Genomic DNA, 23,813 nt, shown 5'->3' on the forward strand with positions numbered 1-23,813 from the left:
TTACAAATATGGAAAGGAGAAAACTAGAACAGACCCTATGGATTGAAATGCATTATGTGAACTCATGGTTTTTGATATATAAAGATGTAGAAATAAATACAGATGTAAATGTATGTGCATATGTATAAATGCATATATGTATGTGTGTCTCTGTGTGCACGCACACGTGTGTATACAAATCTACCTCTGTCCACGCAGAGAGCCTGGGAGTAGTGGTAACCCAATGAGCAGTAAGTACATCTAGTACCCAGAATCCTGGCTTCTTAATACCATCATCTTCTAAAAAGGGCTTCTTGGAAAAGCATATAAAGAACCTGAAAATTTTTTTGTGCCAGAAAACAAGGAAAAGCTCAAAGAATAAAGGGAACATGTCAAAAGGACACAGGAACCAGTTTAAAGGAGGTCCCACTAACTGTACCTGGGACAATTTAGGCATTAAAATAAATAATGGTTGTAAATTATAACCTATTGCTGTAGACGGGATGTCCCCTGCCCCCAAATGAAGATTAATCCTACCTGTAAATGTTGAGGGTGAGAAATTCTATTATGATAATTGAAAGGTGGGACCTTGAAGAGGTGATTAGATTGTAGGACCAAGATGTAGTGAATGGATTAATAATGGTGGTCATAGGTGTGGTTCTGAGGGCTTTAAAAGGAGGGCACGAGAGTCTCTCTCTGCTCTCTCTGCTTCCACCATCTTGCAATGTGAGACCCCTGGGTCCCTGTCGCCACCACCAGAGATAGACCTTGGACTTCCCAGACTCAGAAACTGTAACCAAGTAACTTTTGTTTTCTTTATAAAATATCCAGTTCCATGTATTTTGCTATAAGCAACAGAAACAGACCAATACACATATTGAATAAAATAGGAAACCATGACTAGATACAGATATAAATAAATAAGTAAATCTGATGTCTCGTGAGGAACATGATAATTATGCAGTTTCAAAGTTCTCCCTCCACAAAATACATATTAATTACAAAAGGAAAAAGAATAACTTTACAGTGAAGAGCCTGGTGAATACCACTTTAATCAAGTAATCAAGCTTAACATTATCAAAATAAGAAATATGTAAATGATGCCACCTGTTAGAATGCAATGAGAGGTACATAGAATCAGTTCAGTGACATTCCTGACAAAATTAGTGACCTAAATAGAATTACAAATAAAAAAAAAATTGGCTTGTAATCTTTAAAAATGTCTAGGCTGTGAAAATCAAAGAATGACTAAGGAACTACTTCAGAGACATGACAACTAAATGCAACACGTGATTATGAACAGCCTTTTGCTATAAAGAATATTACAGCTGGCCACGGGGGTGGGGGAAAGGAATATTAGATTAAATGGCAAATAGTTTAAAAAACTTAAAAAAAATTTTTTTTGTTTTTTATTTTATTTTTATTTTAAATGGCAAACCTTGAATAGGGTCTGAATATTATTAGTCAGTAGAACTGTATCAGTGTTAAGTTTCCTGATTTAGATGGCTGCATTGTGGTTATGTGTGAGAAAGTCCTTGTTTGTATGTAATATACACTAAAGTATTTCCGATGATGGGACATCAGACTGACAAACTGCTCTTGAATGGTTAGGGAAAAGAAGTTCTATACACTGTACTTGAAACTTTTTTGTTAAGTTTGTGATTGTTCTAAATTTAGACTAATTATTTGAAAACAAGCAAAACAATATTTTGGGGGGATACACATATGCTTGGTGTTTAGAAAATATAGGAAAATGGTCAGGGCCCCTCAGATGTTCAGAATCTCGCCGAGCATTTGATGTAAATAGGCACATGCGCTCAGGTGTTCCTTGGTTATCGTCCACTGTAATTGCGCATGTGCACCCAGGTGTCCTGGGTTATGGACTTAAGTATAAGGATGAGTGGCTCTGATCCATGGTGCCTCCCAGCCCCAGGATGCCCCCCCGTGGGGGGGGGTGGCATGGGGAGGCCACTAAAGTTGCTGGAGGCTGCTGCTGCTAGTGCCCCCGGGACCCTCTGCAAGGCTACTGTAAGCTACTGGACCTGTAAGCTGCTGCCACAGAGGAAGCTGAGGACTGAGCTCATGTCATCTGCCAACAGCTCCTGGAATCTTTCCCAATTATCTAGCATGGACCAGTCTGTGTGTGAGGGGTCTGGGGACCCAGTATGAACAGTGGGTTTGGAGGGTCTGAGCCCTAGCTCTGACAATATAAATGGAAACTTAGTATAACTAAAATAATAACTAAAATAATGAAACATTTTGGTTTTAGTTGTGATTTGCCTTACTTTACACTTGGTAAAAGTATGAATAAAAGCAGAAATGATTAATACAAATTTTGGACAGTGTTTCTTACACAGAAGAGACATGATCAGGGAAAGGCACATAAGGTATATTGGTAAGAATCTATGTTTTGAGCTAGGTGGTACATAGGTATTTTATTATTGTTCTTTTAACTCTATATATGAGGGGTCTTCAAAAAGTTCATGGAAAGATTCGTATTATCTTTTAATTCTGTATTTCCAAGAACTTTTTGAAATACCCTCATATTTATTGTTGTTTATCCATATATTTCCTGAAAAAATTTTTAAATGCTTAAAAAAACCCCAAAAACTATATACAGTATTTTTCTACTTTTAATTAAATGAAAAAAACTTTTAAGAAGACATGAAAGACTGGAAAAATGCACCAAATTGATAATATTATTTCTGAGTAGTGAAATTCACATTGACTTCAATTTCATTCAATATTTTTCTGTATTTTCATCCTACAATGTACAAAAAAATGCATATTTTTATACATAATGCTAATGACTGATTTTAAACATGTTAGAAATTATTTTAAAGTTACATATCAAGTTAAATAGGAAAACTAATCAAATGACCAGAATGAAAATCCATAAAACAGATTGAAAATACTTCACTGATGCCCCGAATTTTCAATTGTGACTTATTAAAATCCTTGTTTAGTTCTTAAAGACAACTGTTGACTGAATTGAAAGAAAAAATAAAATTTCAACTTGGGGGGCGAAAAAAATCATTCAAATATTAAAATGTAAGACTCACCTTTGAGAAATGTTAAATTTCTGGACAATCCTTTTCCCATTGGCTAACCAGATCTGTATATTAGTGATGGGTTCCAAGTTATTTAGTGGAACAGCAGACAAATTACTTTTATTTTCAACTTCAATACTCTTTGCTTTAGAAACGATTTTTGGTGTGGCACTAGGAAAATCAAGAAAACAAAGTTAGACACGTTTTTCCACTGAGCAGAACTTTATCATTAAATAATTATTATAAAAATTTTACATTAAGTACAGCTTTCAGGAAGATTTTTGTAAGTCATAACTATTTCCTCAATAATAACATAAAGATATTGTATTAGTTATGTCTGCAATATATGATGCTTCTAAGAATCTAATGAAACTATGCATATCATAGTCATTTGTAAGCTTGTAGAGTGCTATGTAAATATATCGTTACCAGTTTTATTTGAACAGTGCTTTAAAGAATAATTTTACAGGACTGATAGATCTATGGGCTTTATCTCTCCCTACTGTCCAGATTAAATTTCTAAAAGAAATGACAAGTTCTCTATATAGATTTGTCCTTGAGTTATAAAGGAAAAAGAAACAAAATATTTCCTGATCATTCTGAAAGACAAATCCAGACATTTTGGTATATGTGGATAAATATATACAAGGGTACTTCAAAAAGTTTGTGGAAAAATAGGATGTAAAGATAATACAGGGCTGGCTGGCTGGTTAGCTCAGTTGGTTAGAGCATGGAGTTATAACACCAAGATCAAAGGTTCAGATCCCGGTACCGGCCAGCTGCAAAAAAAAAGATAATGCAAATCTTTCTATGAATTTTTTGAAGATCCCTCGTATGTGTCTTGCCAATTTTGATAATTAAAATATGAGAATTTATAAAAATCAAAGTGATTCCCTTATCTAACCTCTTGCATATTCTATCATAAGGCATAGTTAGATAGGACGAAGACTGCAAAACTTGAAAATAATTAAAGGCTTTGATAGTGATACTAACTTTATCAGGTTTATTTTCATTTTTATTACCTCAAAATTCAGATTTTGGGTGGAAGGGGGGAAGGGAGGGGGGAGGGAGGAATTGGTAAAGGAACACGAAAATCAACTACATGTGTATATTGATAAAAAAAGATTTAAAAATTTTATTTAAAAGATTTAAAAAAATAAATAAACTAAATAAAATTAAAATTCAGATATTGATCACAGAACACAATGTTTGAGGCACTGGTAACTATAAAATAGAACCTTAACGTTCAAAAGCTAGCATATGTACTCTGTAGCATTAATAGCAAAGTTGAAGTGGTAGATGCAAGAGAGAAAAAACAATTTATCCATCTAATTTGTCCTCCATAAGCAAGGTCCTTTTGATTTCATAAAACCAAAAAAGTCTCCATGATTTTCTAGTGTAGAGCCAGCACATGTTAATATACACTAAGGTAAATACAACTTAGGAGTACTGAATATTAGCCAAGCTTCTGCTTATGGAAAACACAGATGATCAGCATGCTCACCTTCCCAGTCTGTAACCCTGTCCTGAGAAGGGCTGGAACACAGGCTTTGCAGACATACATACTTCATTTTTCTTATCTTCAACTTTAACATCCACCTCCTCTTTATCAAAAATACCCTGTAATTCTGAAGGTAACTCCCTTGGAAGGCAAGAAACAAAATAATAAATCTTCTAATGTTTTTCTTTCTATGAAAAACATTCCGTATGCAAAAAGAACTAGCAAATATATAGAAATATAACATATAGAAATAAGCAGCATATAATGTTCCTGGAAATGAAATACTGTACCTAAATGTATTTTAAAATTTTAAATAATATGAACAATACCAAAAACTCAAAAAAACAATATAAAGTAATTTTTAAGAGCATAAACTCATTAATAGCATGAGTTTTACAGCAGTACCTAGAATAGTACTAAAGTCATGAAATATGTGATGACTATATCCTGCTAAATTCAAACAATTTGATCATTCCCATAGGTGCCTGAAGAGGACTAAAAATATGTGAGGAAAATCAAACTCTCATTTCAATTTTTAAATGAAAATATAGATTTACTCTGGAAATGACAAAAGTAAAATATCAAACATTAGATTTTTTAAAAATGTTTTCACATTTCATTCTCTTAACAGAGAGATTTAAGTAACACAGGACTTGAACTCAGTCTAGGGCTTCGTCTAGCATAACACAGACCCTTCTCTTTAAGCTTCAGTTGAGAAGGGACCACATCCATTTCATTCACAAACACACTGTAATTCCAGGAATAGTGCCTAGTACACAGCAGGACTTGGACAAATATTTGCTGAATGTTATGATCTTTTGAAGGTAAGGTCTTTTCTAATGAGCACTTGAAAGTTTACAATGTTACAGAATATACTTTATATATATATATATAAATATATATATATACAGAATATACTTTATATATATATATATATATATATATATATAAGCAATGAACTTATATGGGGAAGTTTTGACAAAGGACAAATTTTCACAAATTCTTCTAAAATAAATGATGTTTTTCTAATAACAGAAATAATAAAAATTCATTTAATATATACTTATGACTTGTGTACTTTTCTGCATATGTCATACCTTCAATTTATAGCTCAGTTGGTTAGAGCATGGTGTAATAACACCATGGTCAAGGGTTTGGATCCCCATACCAACCAGCTATCAAAAAGAAAAATCAAAATTTTTTTATTGAATAAAATAGTAGATGCTTTTTCTAAAATAATACTTTAAACATGTAAACACATGTTAAATTAAAAAGTGACAGTCTCTGTAATCTCTTTCTCACTGTACAAACTCTGGTATAACCTCTCCTATATTTTCTCTATAGTTATAGTAACTCTATATAATTACTTTATTATTTTCCATTTGGGTTGAAAAGCAACTCAAAGAAGGGAGAAAATATCGGCAAATCATTTATTTGATAAGGGACTAGTATTCAGAATATATAAAGAACTCTTACAACTCAACAAAAAGGCAAATAAACCAAGTTGTGGGCTTTTTTTTTTTTTTGGTGGCTGGCCGAAATGGGGATCCAGACCCCTTGGCCTTGCTGTTATAACACTGTGCTCTAACCAACTGAGCTAATCGGCCAAAATAATCCAATTTTAAAAACAGGCAAAGAAAAAAAATGGACAAAGGATCTGAACAGACATTTCTGCAAGAAAAAATATATAAATGGCCAATAGGCACATGAAAAGATGCTAAAAATCACTGGTCATTACGGAAATGCAAGTCAAAACCACAATGACATACCATTTTACATCCTCTACAGGATGGCTCTAATTAAAAAAAAACAGACACTAACGAATGTTAGTGAGGGTATGGGAAAACTGGAATCCTTATACACTGCTGGTGGGAATGTTAAATAGTAATGCCACCTTGGAGTGTAATTTTGCAGTTCTTTATAAAGTTAAATACAGAATTAACAACAATTCCACTCCTAGATATATACTTGAGAGAAATGAAAACATGTATGTTAGCACAAAACTTATACACAATGTTCATAGCCCCAAATGTGGGAATGATCTGAACGTCTAATCACTGTAAATGGATAAACAAAATGTGGTATAACATACAAAGGAACACTAGTTGGCAATAAAAAGGAATGAAGGACTGATACAAGCTATAGCACGGATGAAACTTGAAAACATTATGCTAAATGAAAGAAGTCAGACACAAAAGACCATACACTTTATGATTCCATTTATATGCAACGTCCAGAATAGGTAAATCCATAGAGAGATAAAGTAGATTAGTGGTTAGATAGGGCTGTAGGGCTGTAGGAAGGGGAAAATGGAGAGTAACTTCTAGTGTAGGGTTTCATTTTGGGGTGATGAGGATGTTATGAAATTAGATGGTACTGATGGTTGCACAACTCTGTGAATATACTAAAAAATAATGAATTTCATACTTCAAAAGGATAAATTTAGGACCAGCTCGTGGCTCACTTGGGAGAATGTGGTGCTGATAACACCAAGGTCATGGGTTCGGATCCCTATATAGGCATGTCTGGTTAGCTCACTTAGGAGAGCATGGTGCTGACAACACCAAGTCAAGGGTTAAGATCCCCTTACTGGCCATCTTTAAAAACAGTAATAATAATAATAAAATAGATAAATAAATAAATAAAGGGATAAATTTTGTGGTAGGTTAAGCTGTTATTTAAAAAAAATTTAAGTACAAGGATAATCAAATATATTTTTATAGTGGTAAAATTAAAAATAACCTCAACTGCCAAGAACTAGGTACATATGTAAATTATGTCATCATCATGATAAAGCAATATACAGATATATTCAGATTTTTCATAATAAATTCAGAATTGGTTTAAAAATAAATATATGCATATTATGTATGAATCTATGTACAAAAAAATGCCAGGATAAAATTCAACAAAAATGCTAATAGCAGTTACTTCTGGGTAGTTACATTATAAGTGATTTTCTAGCTCTTAATATTTAAAAATTTTTTCTAAACCAAGCATATATAACACCTAGAATCATAAATATATAATAAACATTACAATTTTAAAGACCCTAAAGATACTTAAAGATAAATATTAAATAGCAAAGAAGATATGGTATTAAGGAATACTTGGAAAAGTGAATTAGTTTAAGTAAGACTTTGGTTGATCAGAATTCAGGTTACTAAATTTTCTTTTTTCTTTTTTATAAAAAGATGACCAGTAAGGGGACCTTAACCCTTGGCTTGGAGTTATCAGCACCACACTCTCCTGACTGAGCCACGGGTCGGCCCTTCAGGTTACTACATTTTCAATTTCTTATTTATTTATTTATTTTGGCAGCTTGCAGGTACAGGGATAGAACCCTTGCCCTTGGTGTTATTAGTACCATGCTCTAACTGACTTAGTGAACTGAGCAGCCCCAAAACTTTCTTCAAAATTATATCAGTGGCAAATGTAAATTTACAAAAGAAAAAGTATATGTGAATATGTAGGGGTGTTTAAACAACACTAAAAAGGATTCTTCCTGTAAGAGGGTGAACAAACCCATTACATTTTGTGCCCTGCCTGCTTGTTTACTTCTGCTTAACCTCATTCCTCACTAGTTACATCTTAACCTTAGGGAAAGCTGTAAAAGAAACACAGGTTTCAGGGAGCAAATGATTTATTACAACAGGTGGTGTCAGTGGTCTAAGCACTAAAACTCACAAAACCCCCACACTTAGGAATAACAAAGACACCTGATGAGTAATATTATCAACTTACCTGCTAATGTCTGATTCTTCACTGCACCCAGCTCTCCTGTATGGAAGTCACCCCAATTAATAAAATATGTTGGTATATTTCTGCATGGAATTGCCAGCCTCCTTCTTCAGTCTCAAAGTACCTTCTCAATTTGGAGGGCATTATACTTTAACCCCTCCTTGCACATTTCCATATGAACCATGTCTAAAATATCCTCCTATTTACAAAGATTGCTTACCCCTTTTTGATGGAGTTCAGAAACTGCTGACTTGCACCATCAGAGTAACTTCTGAAATCATCATTAACCGTGAATCCATTTTTCCATAATTTTATACTTACATCTACCTACAAAGCAATAAGAAACAAAATACATAATTTAATAAGATGTAATAGTAGGTTAAGTCCTTGGAAAATTTCTTCCATCACTATATATTGTATGAATCCTTCTTAAGAGCAAACTTCAAATGTAAAATATAAAAAAGAATGTATATATATAATATGGTTTATAAATAGGTAATATTTTAAGAGAAGCATAAAAACAAAATCCCCAAAATAATCATTAATATACTCAGATAACAGAGGATGATACTTGAAAAGGTAATGGGGAGAAAATATTCAGGGAACAAAGAGCTCTTGAAAGCTGAATAAAACAGAATTTAAATACAACAGATTTAAATACAACAGAAATTAAGTAAAAGGACTGAATATAAGATTGAGGAAATATCCAAATTAAAATACAACAACAAAGAGTTCAAAAATTGGAGGAAAAAATAAGAAAACTAAGAGACTCAGTCCAAGAGGTCCAATATCTAAGTAAAAGCATTTCCAGACAGAACAGCAACAAGAAGGAACAAAATATCAAAGCAACAAAAGATGTCCTAGAATGATAAGGTACAAGTTTCTGGGTTGAATGAATAAAAGAGGACCCACATCAAGGCCCATCAGAACAAGAGATTAAAGAGAAGATTTTAAAAGTTTGCAGGCAACGTCAAGGGTTTGGATCCCCATACTGGCCAGCTGCCAAAAAAACAAAACCAAAAAAATAAAGGCTTGCAGGAAGCAAAACATGCCACATACAAAGCTCAGGTATCAGAATGGCATTCCATCAATCAAGCGTGAAGGTAGAATAAAGGAAAGTTCAGGTTGCAAGGTTTTAAACCATCTATTCCCAATGCACTCTTTTTTCACACACATTTTTTCATAAAGCTACCTCGAGAATGGCTTCATGTATACATGTATTGAAATATAACTCTGTACTCCTCAAATATGTTTAATCAATACATTTCAACTTTAAAAAAAAAAGGAATGGCTTCATAAAAATGAAAACATAAAGGGGTTGGTGGTGGTTAGGAGAGGCATGGAACTGAATAATCAGTACAGAGGAGAATACTCAGGGTCATAGATTCCAGGCAAGAGCAGTATAGCTCCCCTAGAGGGGAACCAGTCCATTGGCAAAAGAAGGAGGGTTTCAACAGAGTTGTCCCTCAGAGAAAATTAAGCTGGGGGAGATACAGCCTTCTATCAGAGTTTGGGGATAAATTAATGACTGGTACAAAGAAAATTAAGCCAATGTGGGCAGAAAAATGCAATTATTTATCAATTCCAATGAAAATTTAAAAAGCATTAAGAAAAAGAAATCACACTACATGACTCACTTATGTTGTACAGTATTTATGAAGTTATAAAGATATAAAGAATAATAATTGATTTAATACCAAATTGTGACATACCTATGTTAGAAAATGAGAGGAGGTAATTTGGGGAAGGGGGAAAGTAGAAAAAAGAGAGCTAAATTCTCATTTTCTATAATAAAATAAAAAGCCAATCCATAATTTGAAAATCTGAAAAATCAAGAACTATAACTATTAGCACATTATTAGAAACACAATGGTAAGAGTTACGTGATTGCCTCTCAGACATAGATAGCAGCGCCAAGGAGTAATGGGGCTGTTGTTTTTTAATATAAGCCTTTCAGAAATATTAGATTTAAAATTTTTATAACTTAAACTTTGATAACATTTTAAATTAACTTGAAAGGTAAAGTGGAGTAAAGGGGTTTTTCATATATCCTTTTAATGTTTGATTTCAAAGAATCAGCTGGAATCTGCATACCGGGCAGCTGACCAAAAAATTCCCCCAAAGACAGCAAAAACCCCCACCGAAAAACAGCAAACAAACAAACAAAAAAACAGAGTCAGGTGGATTCTCATAATTGCTATTGCTTTCAGTCTACTGTGATATGTTATTTTGATTCAGATACATTTTTTTAAAAAATCAAACTTCATACAGATAGGTAATAACAAAAAGAAGTATTTTAATAGCCTTTCCAGTATGTTCTTCTTTGACACTTCATCAAAATTTAATAAGTGGTAGTATCTCAAAAGTTAGTTGAGAATTTGAATGTGGAATCTCAAACTTACCCATATACTTGTTACATTAAAATCCTTTAGTGTATGTGACACTTTGGCTCTTATTCATGCATCATTCTATAACATCATGGTCTGGCCATTTGGGAGAGACTAGTTCTCTGAATTATGTGAATCTTCCAAATGTTGTTATATTTTGTTGTACAATGAAAAATTATATTCATTAAAATGACACTAATCTCATCGGGGCACTCTTTTAAGTTTTGAGAAGATGTCAAGTGCATGGTGGCAATTTTCCAAAATTCTTATTTTCACTAAAAAAGGTGCTTAAACAAAATTATATCATTCGCAACAAACACTGTAAGTTTTCCTTGAAGTGGCAGGCTCATTTCATTCATTATGAGAAAATGTCTGCCAAATAATCCAAGTCTGAATAACCACAGTCTGTGTGTAAATCAGTCTTTTGTGCAAAAACAACATGCTATGAAATAGCAGATAGTTCAGCTTGCCTCTCAAACTGCACTTTTCCTTAAGACAGTTCTGTATTACATAAATGCCTTATGTGTACTTCACATTTTGTCACACAAACTATCAATAAGATAGATGTATATTCAGGGTTTGGGATTTAATAAAATTGATACATTTTATTGCTACATCAAGGACACTCTTAATTGAAACTAGCTTTTTTTTTCGCCTTGCAAGTGCCAGCAAAGAATACAATACTAGTACAGTTTGTTGCCACTGCCTTGATTTCTGCTAAGGTGCCAGCAGTTTTATCCACTGTTGCTTTTGCAACATCAGTGCAAAGTCAACACAGTAAAAAAGGTAAATAATATCTTATTATTATGAAAACAGTTTTGACCTCAGGACTCTCTAAAAAGTCTGTATTTTGAGAAACGCTGGAAGAGAAAAAAAGTAATGGATACCTGTTTCTTCTGTTCAGTGGGGGATACACATTTTGCACCAACCTTCTGAGCTTCCTCAAAAAGGCTATCAACAAAATATTCACAATTTGTTTGTCGATTATCATTAAGAGGTTGATTGTCAGATCCTGTTTCACAAACCCTAAATAGAACAAAACAAACAAACAAAAAAAGCTCTACTGACTACCAGTTCTCTTAAAATTTATATGTTATTCTAGTTAAGAGATGCTGAACTAAGGCTGGCTGGTTAGCTCAGTTGGTTACAGCGTGGTGCTAATAACACCAAGGTCCAGGATTTGATCTCTGTGGTCAGCCACACACACACACACACACACACACACACACACACACACACACACACACACACGCTGAACTGAGATGCTACCTCCATGTCTATAGTTCAGGCCTTCTTCTATGTTCATATAATAGATACATGGCCTTGGGGAAGTTACTAACGCCTTTTTAGTCCAGAGCAGGTTTTTTTCAACCTCAGAGCTCTATTGACATTTTGGGAGGGATAATGCTTTGTTGTGTGGGCTGTCCTGTGCATTGCAGGACGTTTAGCAGTATCCTTGGCCTTTGCCCATAAGATGCCAGTAGCATGCACATTCTCTCCCCAATCCCACTCCCAATGTCATAACTAAAAATGTCTGTACACACCGCCATTACACACAACCTGGGGGCAAAAGCTGGCCAGGCTGGCTGTGGTCTAGAGTAAAAAATGTGTTATTTTAAAAAGGTTCAAAAGGGGTTACTCTGTACTTTTTGGTAAGAGAAAACATTCTTGAAACTCAAAGTGAGAATGCATCAGAAACAATTATGTTTTTGCTCCTTTGCACACTTCAGAATAAAATTTCCCATTGAACACTTTATTTATGGAATTTTAATATTCTACTGCTTTTTATTTTGTATTTCATCACATAAGAAGTATTACATAAGATTTTGTTTGCTAGAAAAGATTGTTTCTGGCTGATCCTTTTTGAAACCATGCAGAAAACTTGTAAAAGTACTGAAATATAATTTCTCAGATTCTATAAATAATAACAGTAATCAATACTTCAAGTACTGTCAAACTGTGCCAGGAATTATAAGACAGACACTCTTACTAACTGTGTTGCTAATCTCTCAAGTCTCCCAAGTCTATGTTCCTAACCATGATATCCCATAAAGAACTATATGTCTCAACTCATTCAATTCTCACAATGACCCTAAAAGGCAGGTGTTATTTTTATCCTTACTTAATAGATAAAGAAAAAGCTTAAGTAATTTGTCCAAGATCACAAAGCTATTAGGAGGCAGAGCTGTGAACTGAACTCAGGCTGTGCTCTTAATCACTATGCTTAATCTCTCAAAATAGACATCACTATATCATTATTAAAATGCTGATGCTCAGGGCAAAGCTTCCGTAGGTAGTTTTCTCTATATATACCCTTAAAACACTTCATATTATCACAAAGTATTACTGATGACTTTTCCAAAGCAATGACATGACACTTTTTACACAAAAACAGTCACACCTTAAGAAAATTTCTTATAATACTAATAATTTTTCCTTCCCTTTAATCAGTATAGTTGAGTAGCAATATAGTCTAAAAGTCCAGGCTTTGGTGTTTGTGTTTAGATATCCTCACTTAAGTCACACCAACCCTGGGCAAGAAACTTAACTTCCATATGATTTGGTTTCCTCATATGGAAAATGCAGATACCCCCACCTATCTCACTCACATGGTTGTTATGAAAATTAAATGAAAATACATATAGGGCTGCCAGTTAGCTTAGCTGGTTACAGCACAGCTTCATAACACCAAAGTCACAGGTTCAGATCCTTGAACTGACCAGCCACCACCAAAAAAAAAAAAAAAAAAAAAAAAAAAAAAAAAAAAAAAAAAAAATATATACAAAAGCCTGTACGTGGAATATAGTAAGTACCAGTACAGATACTGGCACACAGTAAACTCTCAAATATTAGATAATAATATCATTATGACCACTTTATGCTTTCTAGTATTCAATTGTTTCTTCTGTTCAGAAAGCAGTTAGTGCTTAATTACTAATTACAAGTACCAAGCCAATAAAGCTGGGCATCCAGAGTAGCTGAAGTTTTATTTCTTTATGTTACCTATTTGATGTGTAAATTCTATTAAATGTCATCATGTTAGTTCAAATCATTCAAACATTTGCTGAGTACCTACTATATGCTAGGTGGTAGGAAAATATAAAGACAGGTAAGAAATAGCCTAGGTTTATAAGAGGTTCAGAGTTGAACATGTGGAGCTATACAAGGGGTCTTCAAAAAGTTCATGGAAGGACTTGTATTACCTTTTAACTCAATTTTTCCATGAAATTTTGGACGTACCCTCATATAATAAGAAATAGTTACAACAGAGACATTTATAAAGTACAATTCAGAAAATTGGGGCTCTAGCTTCAATAGATAGTTGATAGCAGATTTTACTTTTCACATGTATAGGAGTCTCTAGAGGGACAGAAAAAGGGGTAGAATTTGCATTATAAACAGTTCTATGCCAATAATTTGATAACTCAGATGAACCAATTCCTTGAAAGGCACAATCTACCAAAAATCACACAGGAAGGAACGGAGATAATCTGAATAGGCCTCCTTCTATTAAGAAAACCGAGTCAATGATAAACAACCTTCCAAAACAGAAGCATCAGGCCTAAATGACTTTACTGGTAAATTCCACCAAGTACTTAAGGAAGAAATGATATCAATTCTCTACAATCTCTTCCAGAAAACAGAAGCAGAGGAAACACTTCCAACTCATTCCATGAGGAGAGCATTACCCTAACACTAAAACGAGACAAAGACACTACAAGAAAGAAAAACTGCAGAAAATATCTCTTATGAACATAGACACAAAAATCCTCAACAAAATATTAGCAAATTGGATCCAACAACATGTAAAAGAATTATAAACCACAACCAAATTGGATTTATTATAGGTATAAAAGGCTGACTCAGTATCAAAAGTCAATTAATGTAATCCATCACATAAACAGGCTAAAGAAGAAAATATGATACCAACATATGCAAAAAAGTACATGACAATACCCAACACCCATTCATGATGAAATCTCCTCAAGCTAGGAATAGAGGGGAACTTCCTCAACTTGATGAAGAAGAAGGTCCACAAAAAAATCTACAGCTAACATCATATTGGTGAGAAACTAGATGTCCCCTCTCATCACTCCTCAACAATGTTGTACTGGAAGTCCGAGCTAATACAGTAAGATAAGAAAAGGAAATAAAAAGTATACAGATTGGGAAGGAAAAAATAAAACTTCACAGATGATGTGACTGTGTATGCAGACAATCCAAATGAATCAACAACAAAAAAAACCTCCTGGGACCAATAAGCAATTATAGCAAGGTTGCAGGATACAAGGTTAATGTGTGAAAGTCAAGGGTTGTTACTGGCCACCCACTAATAAAAAAACAACAATAAAACAACCAAAACAAAATAAAAAAACATACAAGTCAAGGGCTTTCCTATATACTAGCAATAAACAATTGGAATTTGAAATTAAAAACACAACACCATTTATTTACATTAACACCATTTGTCAAACCCCATAGAACTTTATGACACAAAAAATGAACACTAATGTAAACTACAATTAATAACAATATATTAATATTGGTTCCCAATTGTAACAAATGTACCAACACTAATGCAAGATGTTAATAATGGGGTAGACTATCTCTATGTGTGGCAAGGGAGATAGGGATAGGGGAACTCTGTACTTCCTGCTCAATTTTTCTGTAGTCCTAAAACTGCTCTTAAAAATAAGGTTTACTAAGAAAGAAATTCTTACGCAGACAGGAAAAAGTGGGAAAGTACACCATATATAACTTTTATTTCTTGACAATGCAGGTAATCCCTTTATATTTTACTATATTAAGCTATAACATAGCCAAATCCCTGGGACATACTGAGGTTACGAGGACTTATTTTAATACTAAATATATCCACACAACTTTAATATTTCCTTTTCATGTTCTATTCTGTCATCTTTTTCCTTGTCACTGTCACTTTATGACACATATATCAATATTTCCGAACATAATTTAGAAACCAGATTACCTAAATTATAATGGTTAAATAGTAATGGCTTAGATGTTATGGCTAAGTAAATAGTCTTAAAGTCTCAGGGGTTCCTGTAAGTACATATGCTTCAGGTAAGGGACTTACTTTATGCCCATTGATTAGCAACTCCCCATTTTGCATTGCGCCCAGCCCCTGGCAACCACCACTCTTTGAATGTATGAATTTGCCTATTTTAGATACCTCATATTAGTGGAATCATTCAGTATCTGTCCTTCTGTGGCAGGCTTATTTCTTTTTTTTTTTGTCTTTTTTCGTGTCCGGCAACGGATCGCAACCCTCAGTGTCGCGCCCGTACCGGACTGGGACCGGCAACGGGATCGCAACCCTCGGTGTTGCTCCCGCACCTCGCTCAGCCAGTGAGCGGGAACCGGTCTGTATGTGGGATCCAAACCCTCGGCGGGAGTGCCGCCGCGCTCCCAAGCGGCGCACTGTAGCAGTGCGCCACTGGGCCGGCCCTGTGGCAGGCTTATTTCACTTAGCATTGTATCTTCAAGGTTCATCCATGTTCTTTAAGGCTGAATAATATTCCTCTGTATGTATATATCATAAATTCTTTATCCATTCATCTGACAATAGACATTTGGGTTGTTTCCACATCTTGGCTACTGTGACTAGTGCTGCAGTAGACATGGGAGTGCTAATAGCCCTTTGATATCCTTACTTCAATTCCTTTGGATACATATCCAGAAATGTGACTGTTGGATCTATTCAGTGGTAATTCCATTTTTAATTTTTTGAGGAACCTTCATATTGTTTTCCATAGTGGCTGCACCATTTTGCATTCCCACCAACAGTGTACAAGGGTTCCCTTTTCCCCATATCCTCACCAACACTCACTCTTGTTTTTTTGATAATAGGCATCCTGACAGGTGTATGGTGATCACTGTAGTTTTGATTTGCATTTGCCTGATAATTAGTGGCACTGAGTATCTTTTCATATACCAGTTGGCCATTTTTATGTCTTCTTTGGAGAAATGTCTATCCAAGACTTTAGCCCATTTTTCAATTGGGTTATTAGGTTTTTGGTTTTTTTCTTCTGCTACTGAGTTGCAGGAGTACCTTATGTATTTTGGAAATTAACTCTTATCATATACGTGATTTGCAAATATTTTTTCCCTTTTCCACAGGTTACCTTTTCATTCCATTGACTATTTTCTTTGCTTCAGATAAGGGACTTCAAAACAACTATTCTGGTTGTAGGACAGCCTCTTTTGCTCACTTATTCTCTACTCTGTTCTGCATAAATAAGGTAATCAGTTAGCTGCTATCCAAATAGGTGAAGGATTTATGTCTGTGTATGCTTTGGTAGCACGTATGGTAAACACAACTTCACCATTTGAATTCTTTGAACCACTTATATACTTACAAAATCAGACTTTTCACTTTTTACTGGACCACTGTTTTTAACATAACATTTTTACAATATGGATGGATGGATAACTCTTTAGAGTGTGGTGCTGGTAACACCAAGGTCAAAGGTTCAGATCCCTATACAGGTCAGCCCCCAAAAATCCCCAAACAAACAAATTAAAAAAAACAAAAAACCCTAGGTTCACCATCAGTGAGCTTCCCTATTAGATAACAGTTCACATGTGTTTTCACACTTGTTACTGGGGGAATTAAGTACATTCTGGGTGACTCCACTGAGTGAGGTCTCTTGGAATCTTGTGCCTAGTTTTCCTTAGGCTATGTCCCATGCACTTTTCCCCTTTGCTGATTTTATTTCGTAACCCTTCACTGTAATAAATTATACCCATGAGTATGACTATATGCTAAATCCTTTAAGTACTCCTAGCAAATCATCAAACCTAGGAGCTGTCTTGATTATATAATTATATAAGTAATATCTAATTATTATAAAATTAATATCAGATATTTATATAAAACAATAAATTCCCAAGTGCAAAAACAACAAATAATATTTGTTTGATATAGAAGTGCTTACAAAGCATTTATAGGTGTGAAGTATATACTTCTCTGTTTCCTTAAATGGACTGTGAATGAAAGAAATTTATCTTCTCAAGTATTTAAAACAAGGAGTACAATACAAAAATAAATATTTCACATCTCAGATCAGTGAGAATAAAATATCCTATATTGATAAGAATCATAAACTTTGCATCTGTCATTTACTGAGTGCCCAATATATGCTTCTACAATGTTGAGTGCTTTATATCTGCTATGTAATTCTCACAAAAACCTTTCAAGTAGATAGGTATTTACAGTCACGCAACACATAACAACAACAGACTGCACATACCATGATGGTCCCATAAGATTATAATGGCTATACCATAGAGCCTAGGCGTGTAGTAGATTGTACCATCTAGGTTTGTATAAGTACACTCTATAATGTTCTTACAATGACAAAATCGTCCAATGATGATGCATTTCTCAGAATGTATCCCTGTGGCTATACAATGCGTGATCCTGTATCCCTATGTTATACGTGAGATATTGAGCTCAAAGAATCTACCTAAGTTGCCAAAGGCTAGAGAGGTAATACAGTATAAGGCAGAGATGGGATTCAAACCTAGGTTTATCTGACTTCAAAGCCATTATATTTCCACTATGACTCCAAGAGAGTTCAACATGAGACTAAGACTAAAAAGGTAAAGAGTTACTTAAATTTCTCACTTTAATAAGTAATGTGTGAACAGAGAGAAATTTAACACTTTTTAATTTACAACAAAAAAGATTTAGTAACTTCACTAAAAACTGTTCAATACAGCTATGATAAAAATTATTTCTAGCTGTTTACTGAGGTAGTCATACATAAATAAAATTTACTATCTCTGCCGGCGAAATGCAATAAAAATAAAGATACTAAAAAGACATTAACAAAGAAACTTACTTACAGTTTGAATTAACTTACCATTCTTCTTTTATACTTTCAAGGTTATCTACTTCTTTCATTCTCTTTTGCCTTACTGTAAAAGTAAAAAGAAACAAAAGCTAAACTTCTCAACTTAGAATTTTAAATAAACTAATTGCTATGTATATATCAATATTCTTTAACATATAAGTTATTATGTAGCTCTAAGGTAGCACTGCTGGGGTCCTAGGAACAAAGGACCAAATTCAAAGCTGTCACGTTCATCTACAAAATAAAGCAATAATAAAAAATAAGTTTTTAGTCTGATAATCTCCTGACAAAAGAAATATTTCTTAAAACTTAAGATGAAAAATTATCGTGTGCCCTTTTATTTAAAAGCAAACAAAATTGAATGAAATATTTCATTCAATCTCCAGTAAGTGGGCTGGCCAGTTAGCTCAATCTGTTAGAGTGCGGTGCTGATAACAGCAAGGTCAAGGGTTCAGATCCCTGTAACTGTCCAGCCCCCAAAAAATTTAAAAGAAGGAAAAATTCCAGGAGCACATATTTAAAGTCTGTCTTATATTAAAATGGATAAGAATTTAAAAAATAAGGGCCGGCCCGTGGCTGACTCGGGAGAGTGTGGTGCTGATAACACCAAGGCCACAGGTTTGGATCCCATATAGGGATGGCCGGTTAGTTCACTGGGTGAGCATGGTGCTGACAACACCAAGTCAAGGGTTAAGATCCCCTTACCAGTCATCTTTAAAAAAAAAAAAAAGAATTTAAAAAATAAAAATTTAAAAACTTATACAATGTAAAAAGACAAATGACAAACTAATAAAAGTATTTGAACTGACATTACAAATAAAGGTTAATATATAAAAAACTAAATACAGAGAAGAAAAAGGCCACAATCAATATTCAACAAATATGAACAGAGACTTCTCAGAGAAAGAAAATCAAATGACCCTTAAATATGAGAAAAGATGTCCAGTTTCACTCATGAGAGACATGCGACTGAAACTACTACCACCCCCCTCCCCTGAATAACACATCAATCTGCTAACAATTGGGGGGAAGAGTAGGAAGAAAAACTCTGAAAACAGAATCATGTTCTATGCAAAAAAAAAAAAAAAGGAACTACTACCATTTCACACTAACCAGATTGGCAAAATTCTACAAATCCTGCAACACACTTTGTTGCTGAGGCTATGGGGAAACAGTCTCATACATTATTGGTGGGAATCCAAATGGCACAACTCCTAGGAAGGGGAATTTGGCAATACCCAGCAAAATTACACGTGCATATGACAAATACTCTCCCCTTCATCTAACTTTAGTCAATTTCCTCTGAACCAACTTTTCAACTAGGCCCAACCTTGGGCTTATGACACCATTCTTGTGAGACAGGAGGTGCTCAGTCCTCGTAGGATTGGGTTTTGGGCCATTCCCCTGGGTTTCAAAACACTCCCTTAGAACTCAAGCCTTGCCTCTGAGTCCTAAGCTATGGTGCCTGTAGCACCTATTTTTGGCACCAGCAGGCGGAGATTGGTGGGGAGGGAGGGACTTAGGTAATATGTAATATCAGTGGCTGAGCATGCTCAGTGAAAAAGGAGTTTATCCCTTAAATGACCTTCCACTGAAGGTGCTAGAGGGCACCTAGAATATTCTAGGTGTATTTGGTGCATATGATGGAATAAGCATGCTCCAAAGAGACCAAATGAACATGTGTGAGACTAGGTTGTGTAAGTGGGAACCACCCGCTTAGTTGAATATTCATTAGATAGCATGAATATGTACAGATAGCCAACTATAAAAGTTGAATTCAGTCAGGAAGGCGGGGCTGTTGCTCACTTTCCTGGAGCCAGCCCGTACTTTGCCTATGAGGTGTGTATTTCTTAACTTTTTGTGTTAAATTTTAGCAGGCTGTTGCTAACTCTGGAACCAGCCTCCACTTTGTCTGCAAAGCATGTATTTCTTACTTTTGTATTAAACTTAGTGTGACTGCTGCTCACTCTCTGAAGCTAGCCTGTACTTTCTCTGTGAAGTCTGTATTTCTTATTCTTTACATTAAACCTGCTTTCACTTTCTACTGTGACTCTGCTCTTAAATTCTTTCCTGTGGTGGAAGAACCTGGTAGAGGATGTGGTGGGTTGAGGCTGGCTATCAGGCCTCCCGAGACCCTCTCCTCCAGTATCACTTGTAGAGCCCAATTTTAGCAAGAATCCTGTTAAGAAATCAGTTTAGACAGAATACCACCCTCACCTATCCCCCATATCTAATCACTCTCCATATCTGATTGGATTTCTTGTCCTCTGCAATTTCCAGGTGACATATGATCACTCTGGCCTGACTCCAATAAGAATCTTGTTAGGCCAGTTTAGCCAGAATCCCCCTTAACCCTGATATTTCCTCTTAGTAATTTTTTCATCCACTGACCCCCAACTGACTCACTAGCTAAATTCCCATTGGCTCATGTTGTATTCGAAGTTGAGCCCAATTTCTCTCCTTCACTGCAAAATTCTATTGCAGTGGTCTCTATACCTATTGATTTTTTTTTTTTTAATTTGTTTTTTGGTGGCTGGCCAACGTTGAGATCCGAACCCTTTGACTGTAGTGTTATAACACCATGCTCTGATCAACTGCGCCGACTGGCCAGCCATGTACACCTATTGAGATAGCCCCCCCAAACCTTGAATAAAGTCTTCCTTACTGTGCTTTAATAAGTGTCATTTGAGTATTTTTTTTCTCTACCAGTAGATCAACTTTGGAACCATGTAAATATTTTATACACTTATAAAATAAAACAAAATCCCTAAAAATTGAAAATAAAAATGAAACACATGGAACTGAATTGACCATCAAGTCGGTGGCAAAACCACACAGAGGAATTATTACAAGTAACTTTAAAACACAGTAATTGGGCTGTACGAGTATATTCTAGGGGAATTAACTCTAAGGGGATAAAGTTTCTGGTAATCATATTACTACAGGTTGAGTATCCCTTATCCGAAATGCTTAGGTTCAGCAGTGTTCTGAATTTTGGATTTTTTCAGATTTTATAATATTTGCAGAATACACACTAGTTGAGCATCCCTAATCTAAAAACTGAATTCTGAAATGCTCCAAAATCCAAAACTTTCTGAGCATCCTATTGGCACTCAAAAAATTTCAGATTTTGAATTTTCAGATTAGGGATGCTCAACCTGTAGTAATAATATATTAGTATTGTTTTTATGAAACTATGGTATAAGGATAAAACAGAGGGTCTCAACCAGGAGGCGACTGTCCTTCAGAGGACATATAGCAATACCTGGAGGCATTTTTGGTTGTCACAAGTCGGGGAAAGGGGTGATACTGGCATCTAGTAGGATGGGTCAGGGATCTGTTGAACATCCCACAAGAATTATTTTTCCCAAAATGTCAATGGTGCCAAAGCTGAGAAACCTTATAACTGTCATTAAAAACCAACATTTTTTTCAGAGTAAGAGTAAAGAGAAATATAAAAATCAAAGAAGCCAAGTAAAATTCCAATATTCTTAAATTTTAAATTGGAAATATCAGTATGAACTTATGTTCTATATTCTCTTAAAAAAAAAAATCATACTAGCTCTGTCCACTGAAAAGTTCCCAAAGCAAAAGCAATGAGCACCTCTAGTACCCAGATTTGTGGTCTCCAAATACCATTTCCCATTAAAAGGAATCAAAGTTTATTGGAGAAATGGTTGATTCCAGGTCTGGGACAGAAAACGTGTACTTTGTGCCTGGCACATCTTGGTATTTTGGATTAGCGACATAAGGATTCAGAAGTCAATTTGAAGAGACTACTAGTAGCCAAAAATGGGATCAAAAAACAACTATATAAATTGAAACACATCAAATAAGAGTTAATGTCCACACCAGCCAGTTGCCAAAAATAATAATAATAATAATGATAATAATAATAATAATAATAATAATAATAATAATACTCACTTAAAAAAAAAACTAACTCTCACTGGTCATCTTTTGAGACTACTACGGTATCACCTCATTTTGAAAACTGGTAAGAAAGATAAAGAATCAAACATGTGCCCTATCTTTCCTGCATGAACTATCTCTGAGTAACCAAGGAGTTAATGAAAGAAGTTTTCTTATAAATGAATCTAGCTAAATGAAGGATTACAGAATTAGAATATCTCCAGTTTGCAACTCCTAATGCAATAATGGATCTAGACAATATCAATGGCAGCTAATATCACAAAAAGAGAGACCAACCAGAGAAAAATACGTGCCTCAATGTGGAAGTGTGCATCACCACCTATGAAGAATTCTTGCTGAAAATGTGAATCTGATCCATTCAAGCCTGTAGATCTAACTACCAGACTATAGGAAATACAGGGCACAGAGGAACATGATCAGATGACATCATGAGGATGCAATCAGTGAAATCCAGAATGTGGAAAATTTCTTAGGAGAAATCCATTTTCTTCAATATACATATTATCAGGGAGAAAAAAGAGGTGACAATAGATTTTTTAAATATTTAAGAGGGCCGGCCTGTGGCTCACTCAGTAGAGTGTGGTGCTGATAACACCAAGGTCATGGGTTCAGATCCCATATAGGGATGGCCGGTGCGCTCACTGGCTCAGTGTGGTGTTGACCACACAGTGCGAAGGGTTGTGATCCCCTTATCGGACAAAAAAAAAAAAAAAAAAAAAAAAAATTAAGAGATATATCAGTGTATTACAATACAGAGACCATATTTTGATTTAAACAAATCTACTGTAAAAAAGTTATGAAAGAATCAGGAACATTTGAACACTGACTGGATATTTGATGTTATCATGCAGAAACTGCTAATTTTTAAGGTGTGACAATGGAACTGTAGTTATAATTTTTTTTAAAGTCCTTGCTTTAGATACATACTGAAATATGTACAGATGAAATACTATAACTGGAATCTACTTTAAATAATCAAGTGCAGTGAGGAGTGGAGGAAATATAATTAAAACCCAAATGGCCATGACTTGATAATTATTGAGCTGGGTAATGAATATACATGGCAGTTTATTCTTCTTCCCTTTTTTAAAAATGTGTTTAAAATTTTTCATAATAAAAACTGGGATAAAGAAACCTGCCTTAAAAATATATATATATCTATGGGCCGGCCCGGTGGCGCACTGGATAGTGCGCCGCTTGGGAAGCGTGGCAGCGCTCCCGCCCGAGGGTTCGGATCCCACATACGAAGTTTTAATAATATTCTTTATTATCTTTTAAAATCTCTGTAAAAATACATATTAGTTTACTTCTGATATTGCTTATTTATGTTTTATTTCTGTTT

The 23,813-nt window shown here is 34.7% G+C and overlaps 1 protein-coding gene across 2 annotated transcripts in view; it reads right to left on the reverse strand.

The window, feature by feature from the left end:
• The window catches only part of UBXN2A (UBX domain protein 2A), a 30,863-nt gene extending 12,265 nt beyond the window's left edge, over positions 1–18,598 (reverse strand). For both annotated transcript variants that reach the window (XM_008589117.1, XM_008589118.1), the window contains exons 1-5: positions 18,548–18,598; positions 11,546–11,684; positions 8,492–8,598; positions 4,534–4,671; positions 3,042–3,200 (exon numbers count right to left, since the gene is read on the reverse strand). In XM_008589117.1, coding sequence (XP_008587339.1) covers positions 3,042–3,200; positions 4,534–4,671; positions 8,492–8,598; positions 11,546–11,684; positions 18,548–18,588 — 584 coding nt within the window. In that variant the 5' untranslated portion in view covers positions 18,589–18,598. The remainder of the gene's footprint in view (positions 1–3,041; positions 3,201–4,533; positions 4,672–8,491; positions 8,599–11,545; positions 11,685–18,547) is intronic.
• Between the last annotated feature and the right edge of the window lie 5,215 nt (positions 18,599–23,813).

This window comes from Galeopterus variegatus, unplaced genomic scaffold (assembly GCF_000696425.1).
Source record: "Galeopterus variegatus unplaced genomic scaffold, G_variegatus-3.0.2 Scaffold5218, whole genome shotgun sequence".
Taxonomy (NCBI): domain Eukaryota; kingdom Metazoa; phylum Chordata; class Mammalia; order Dermoptera; family Cynocephalidae; genus Galeopterus; species Galeopterus variegatus.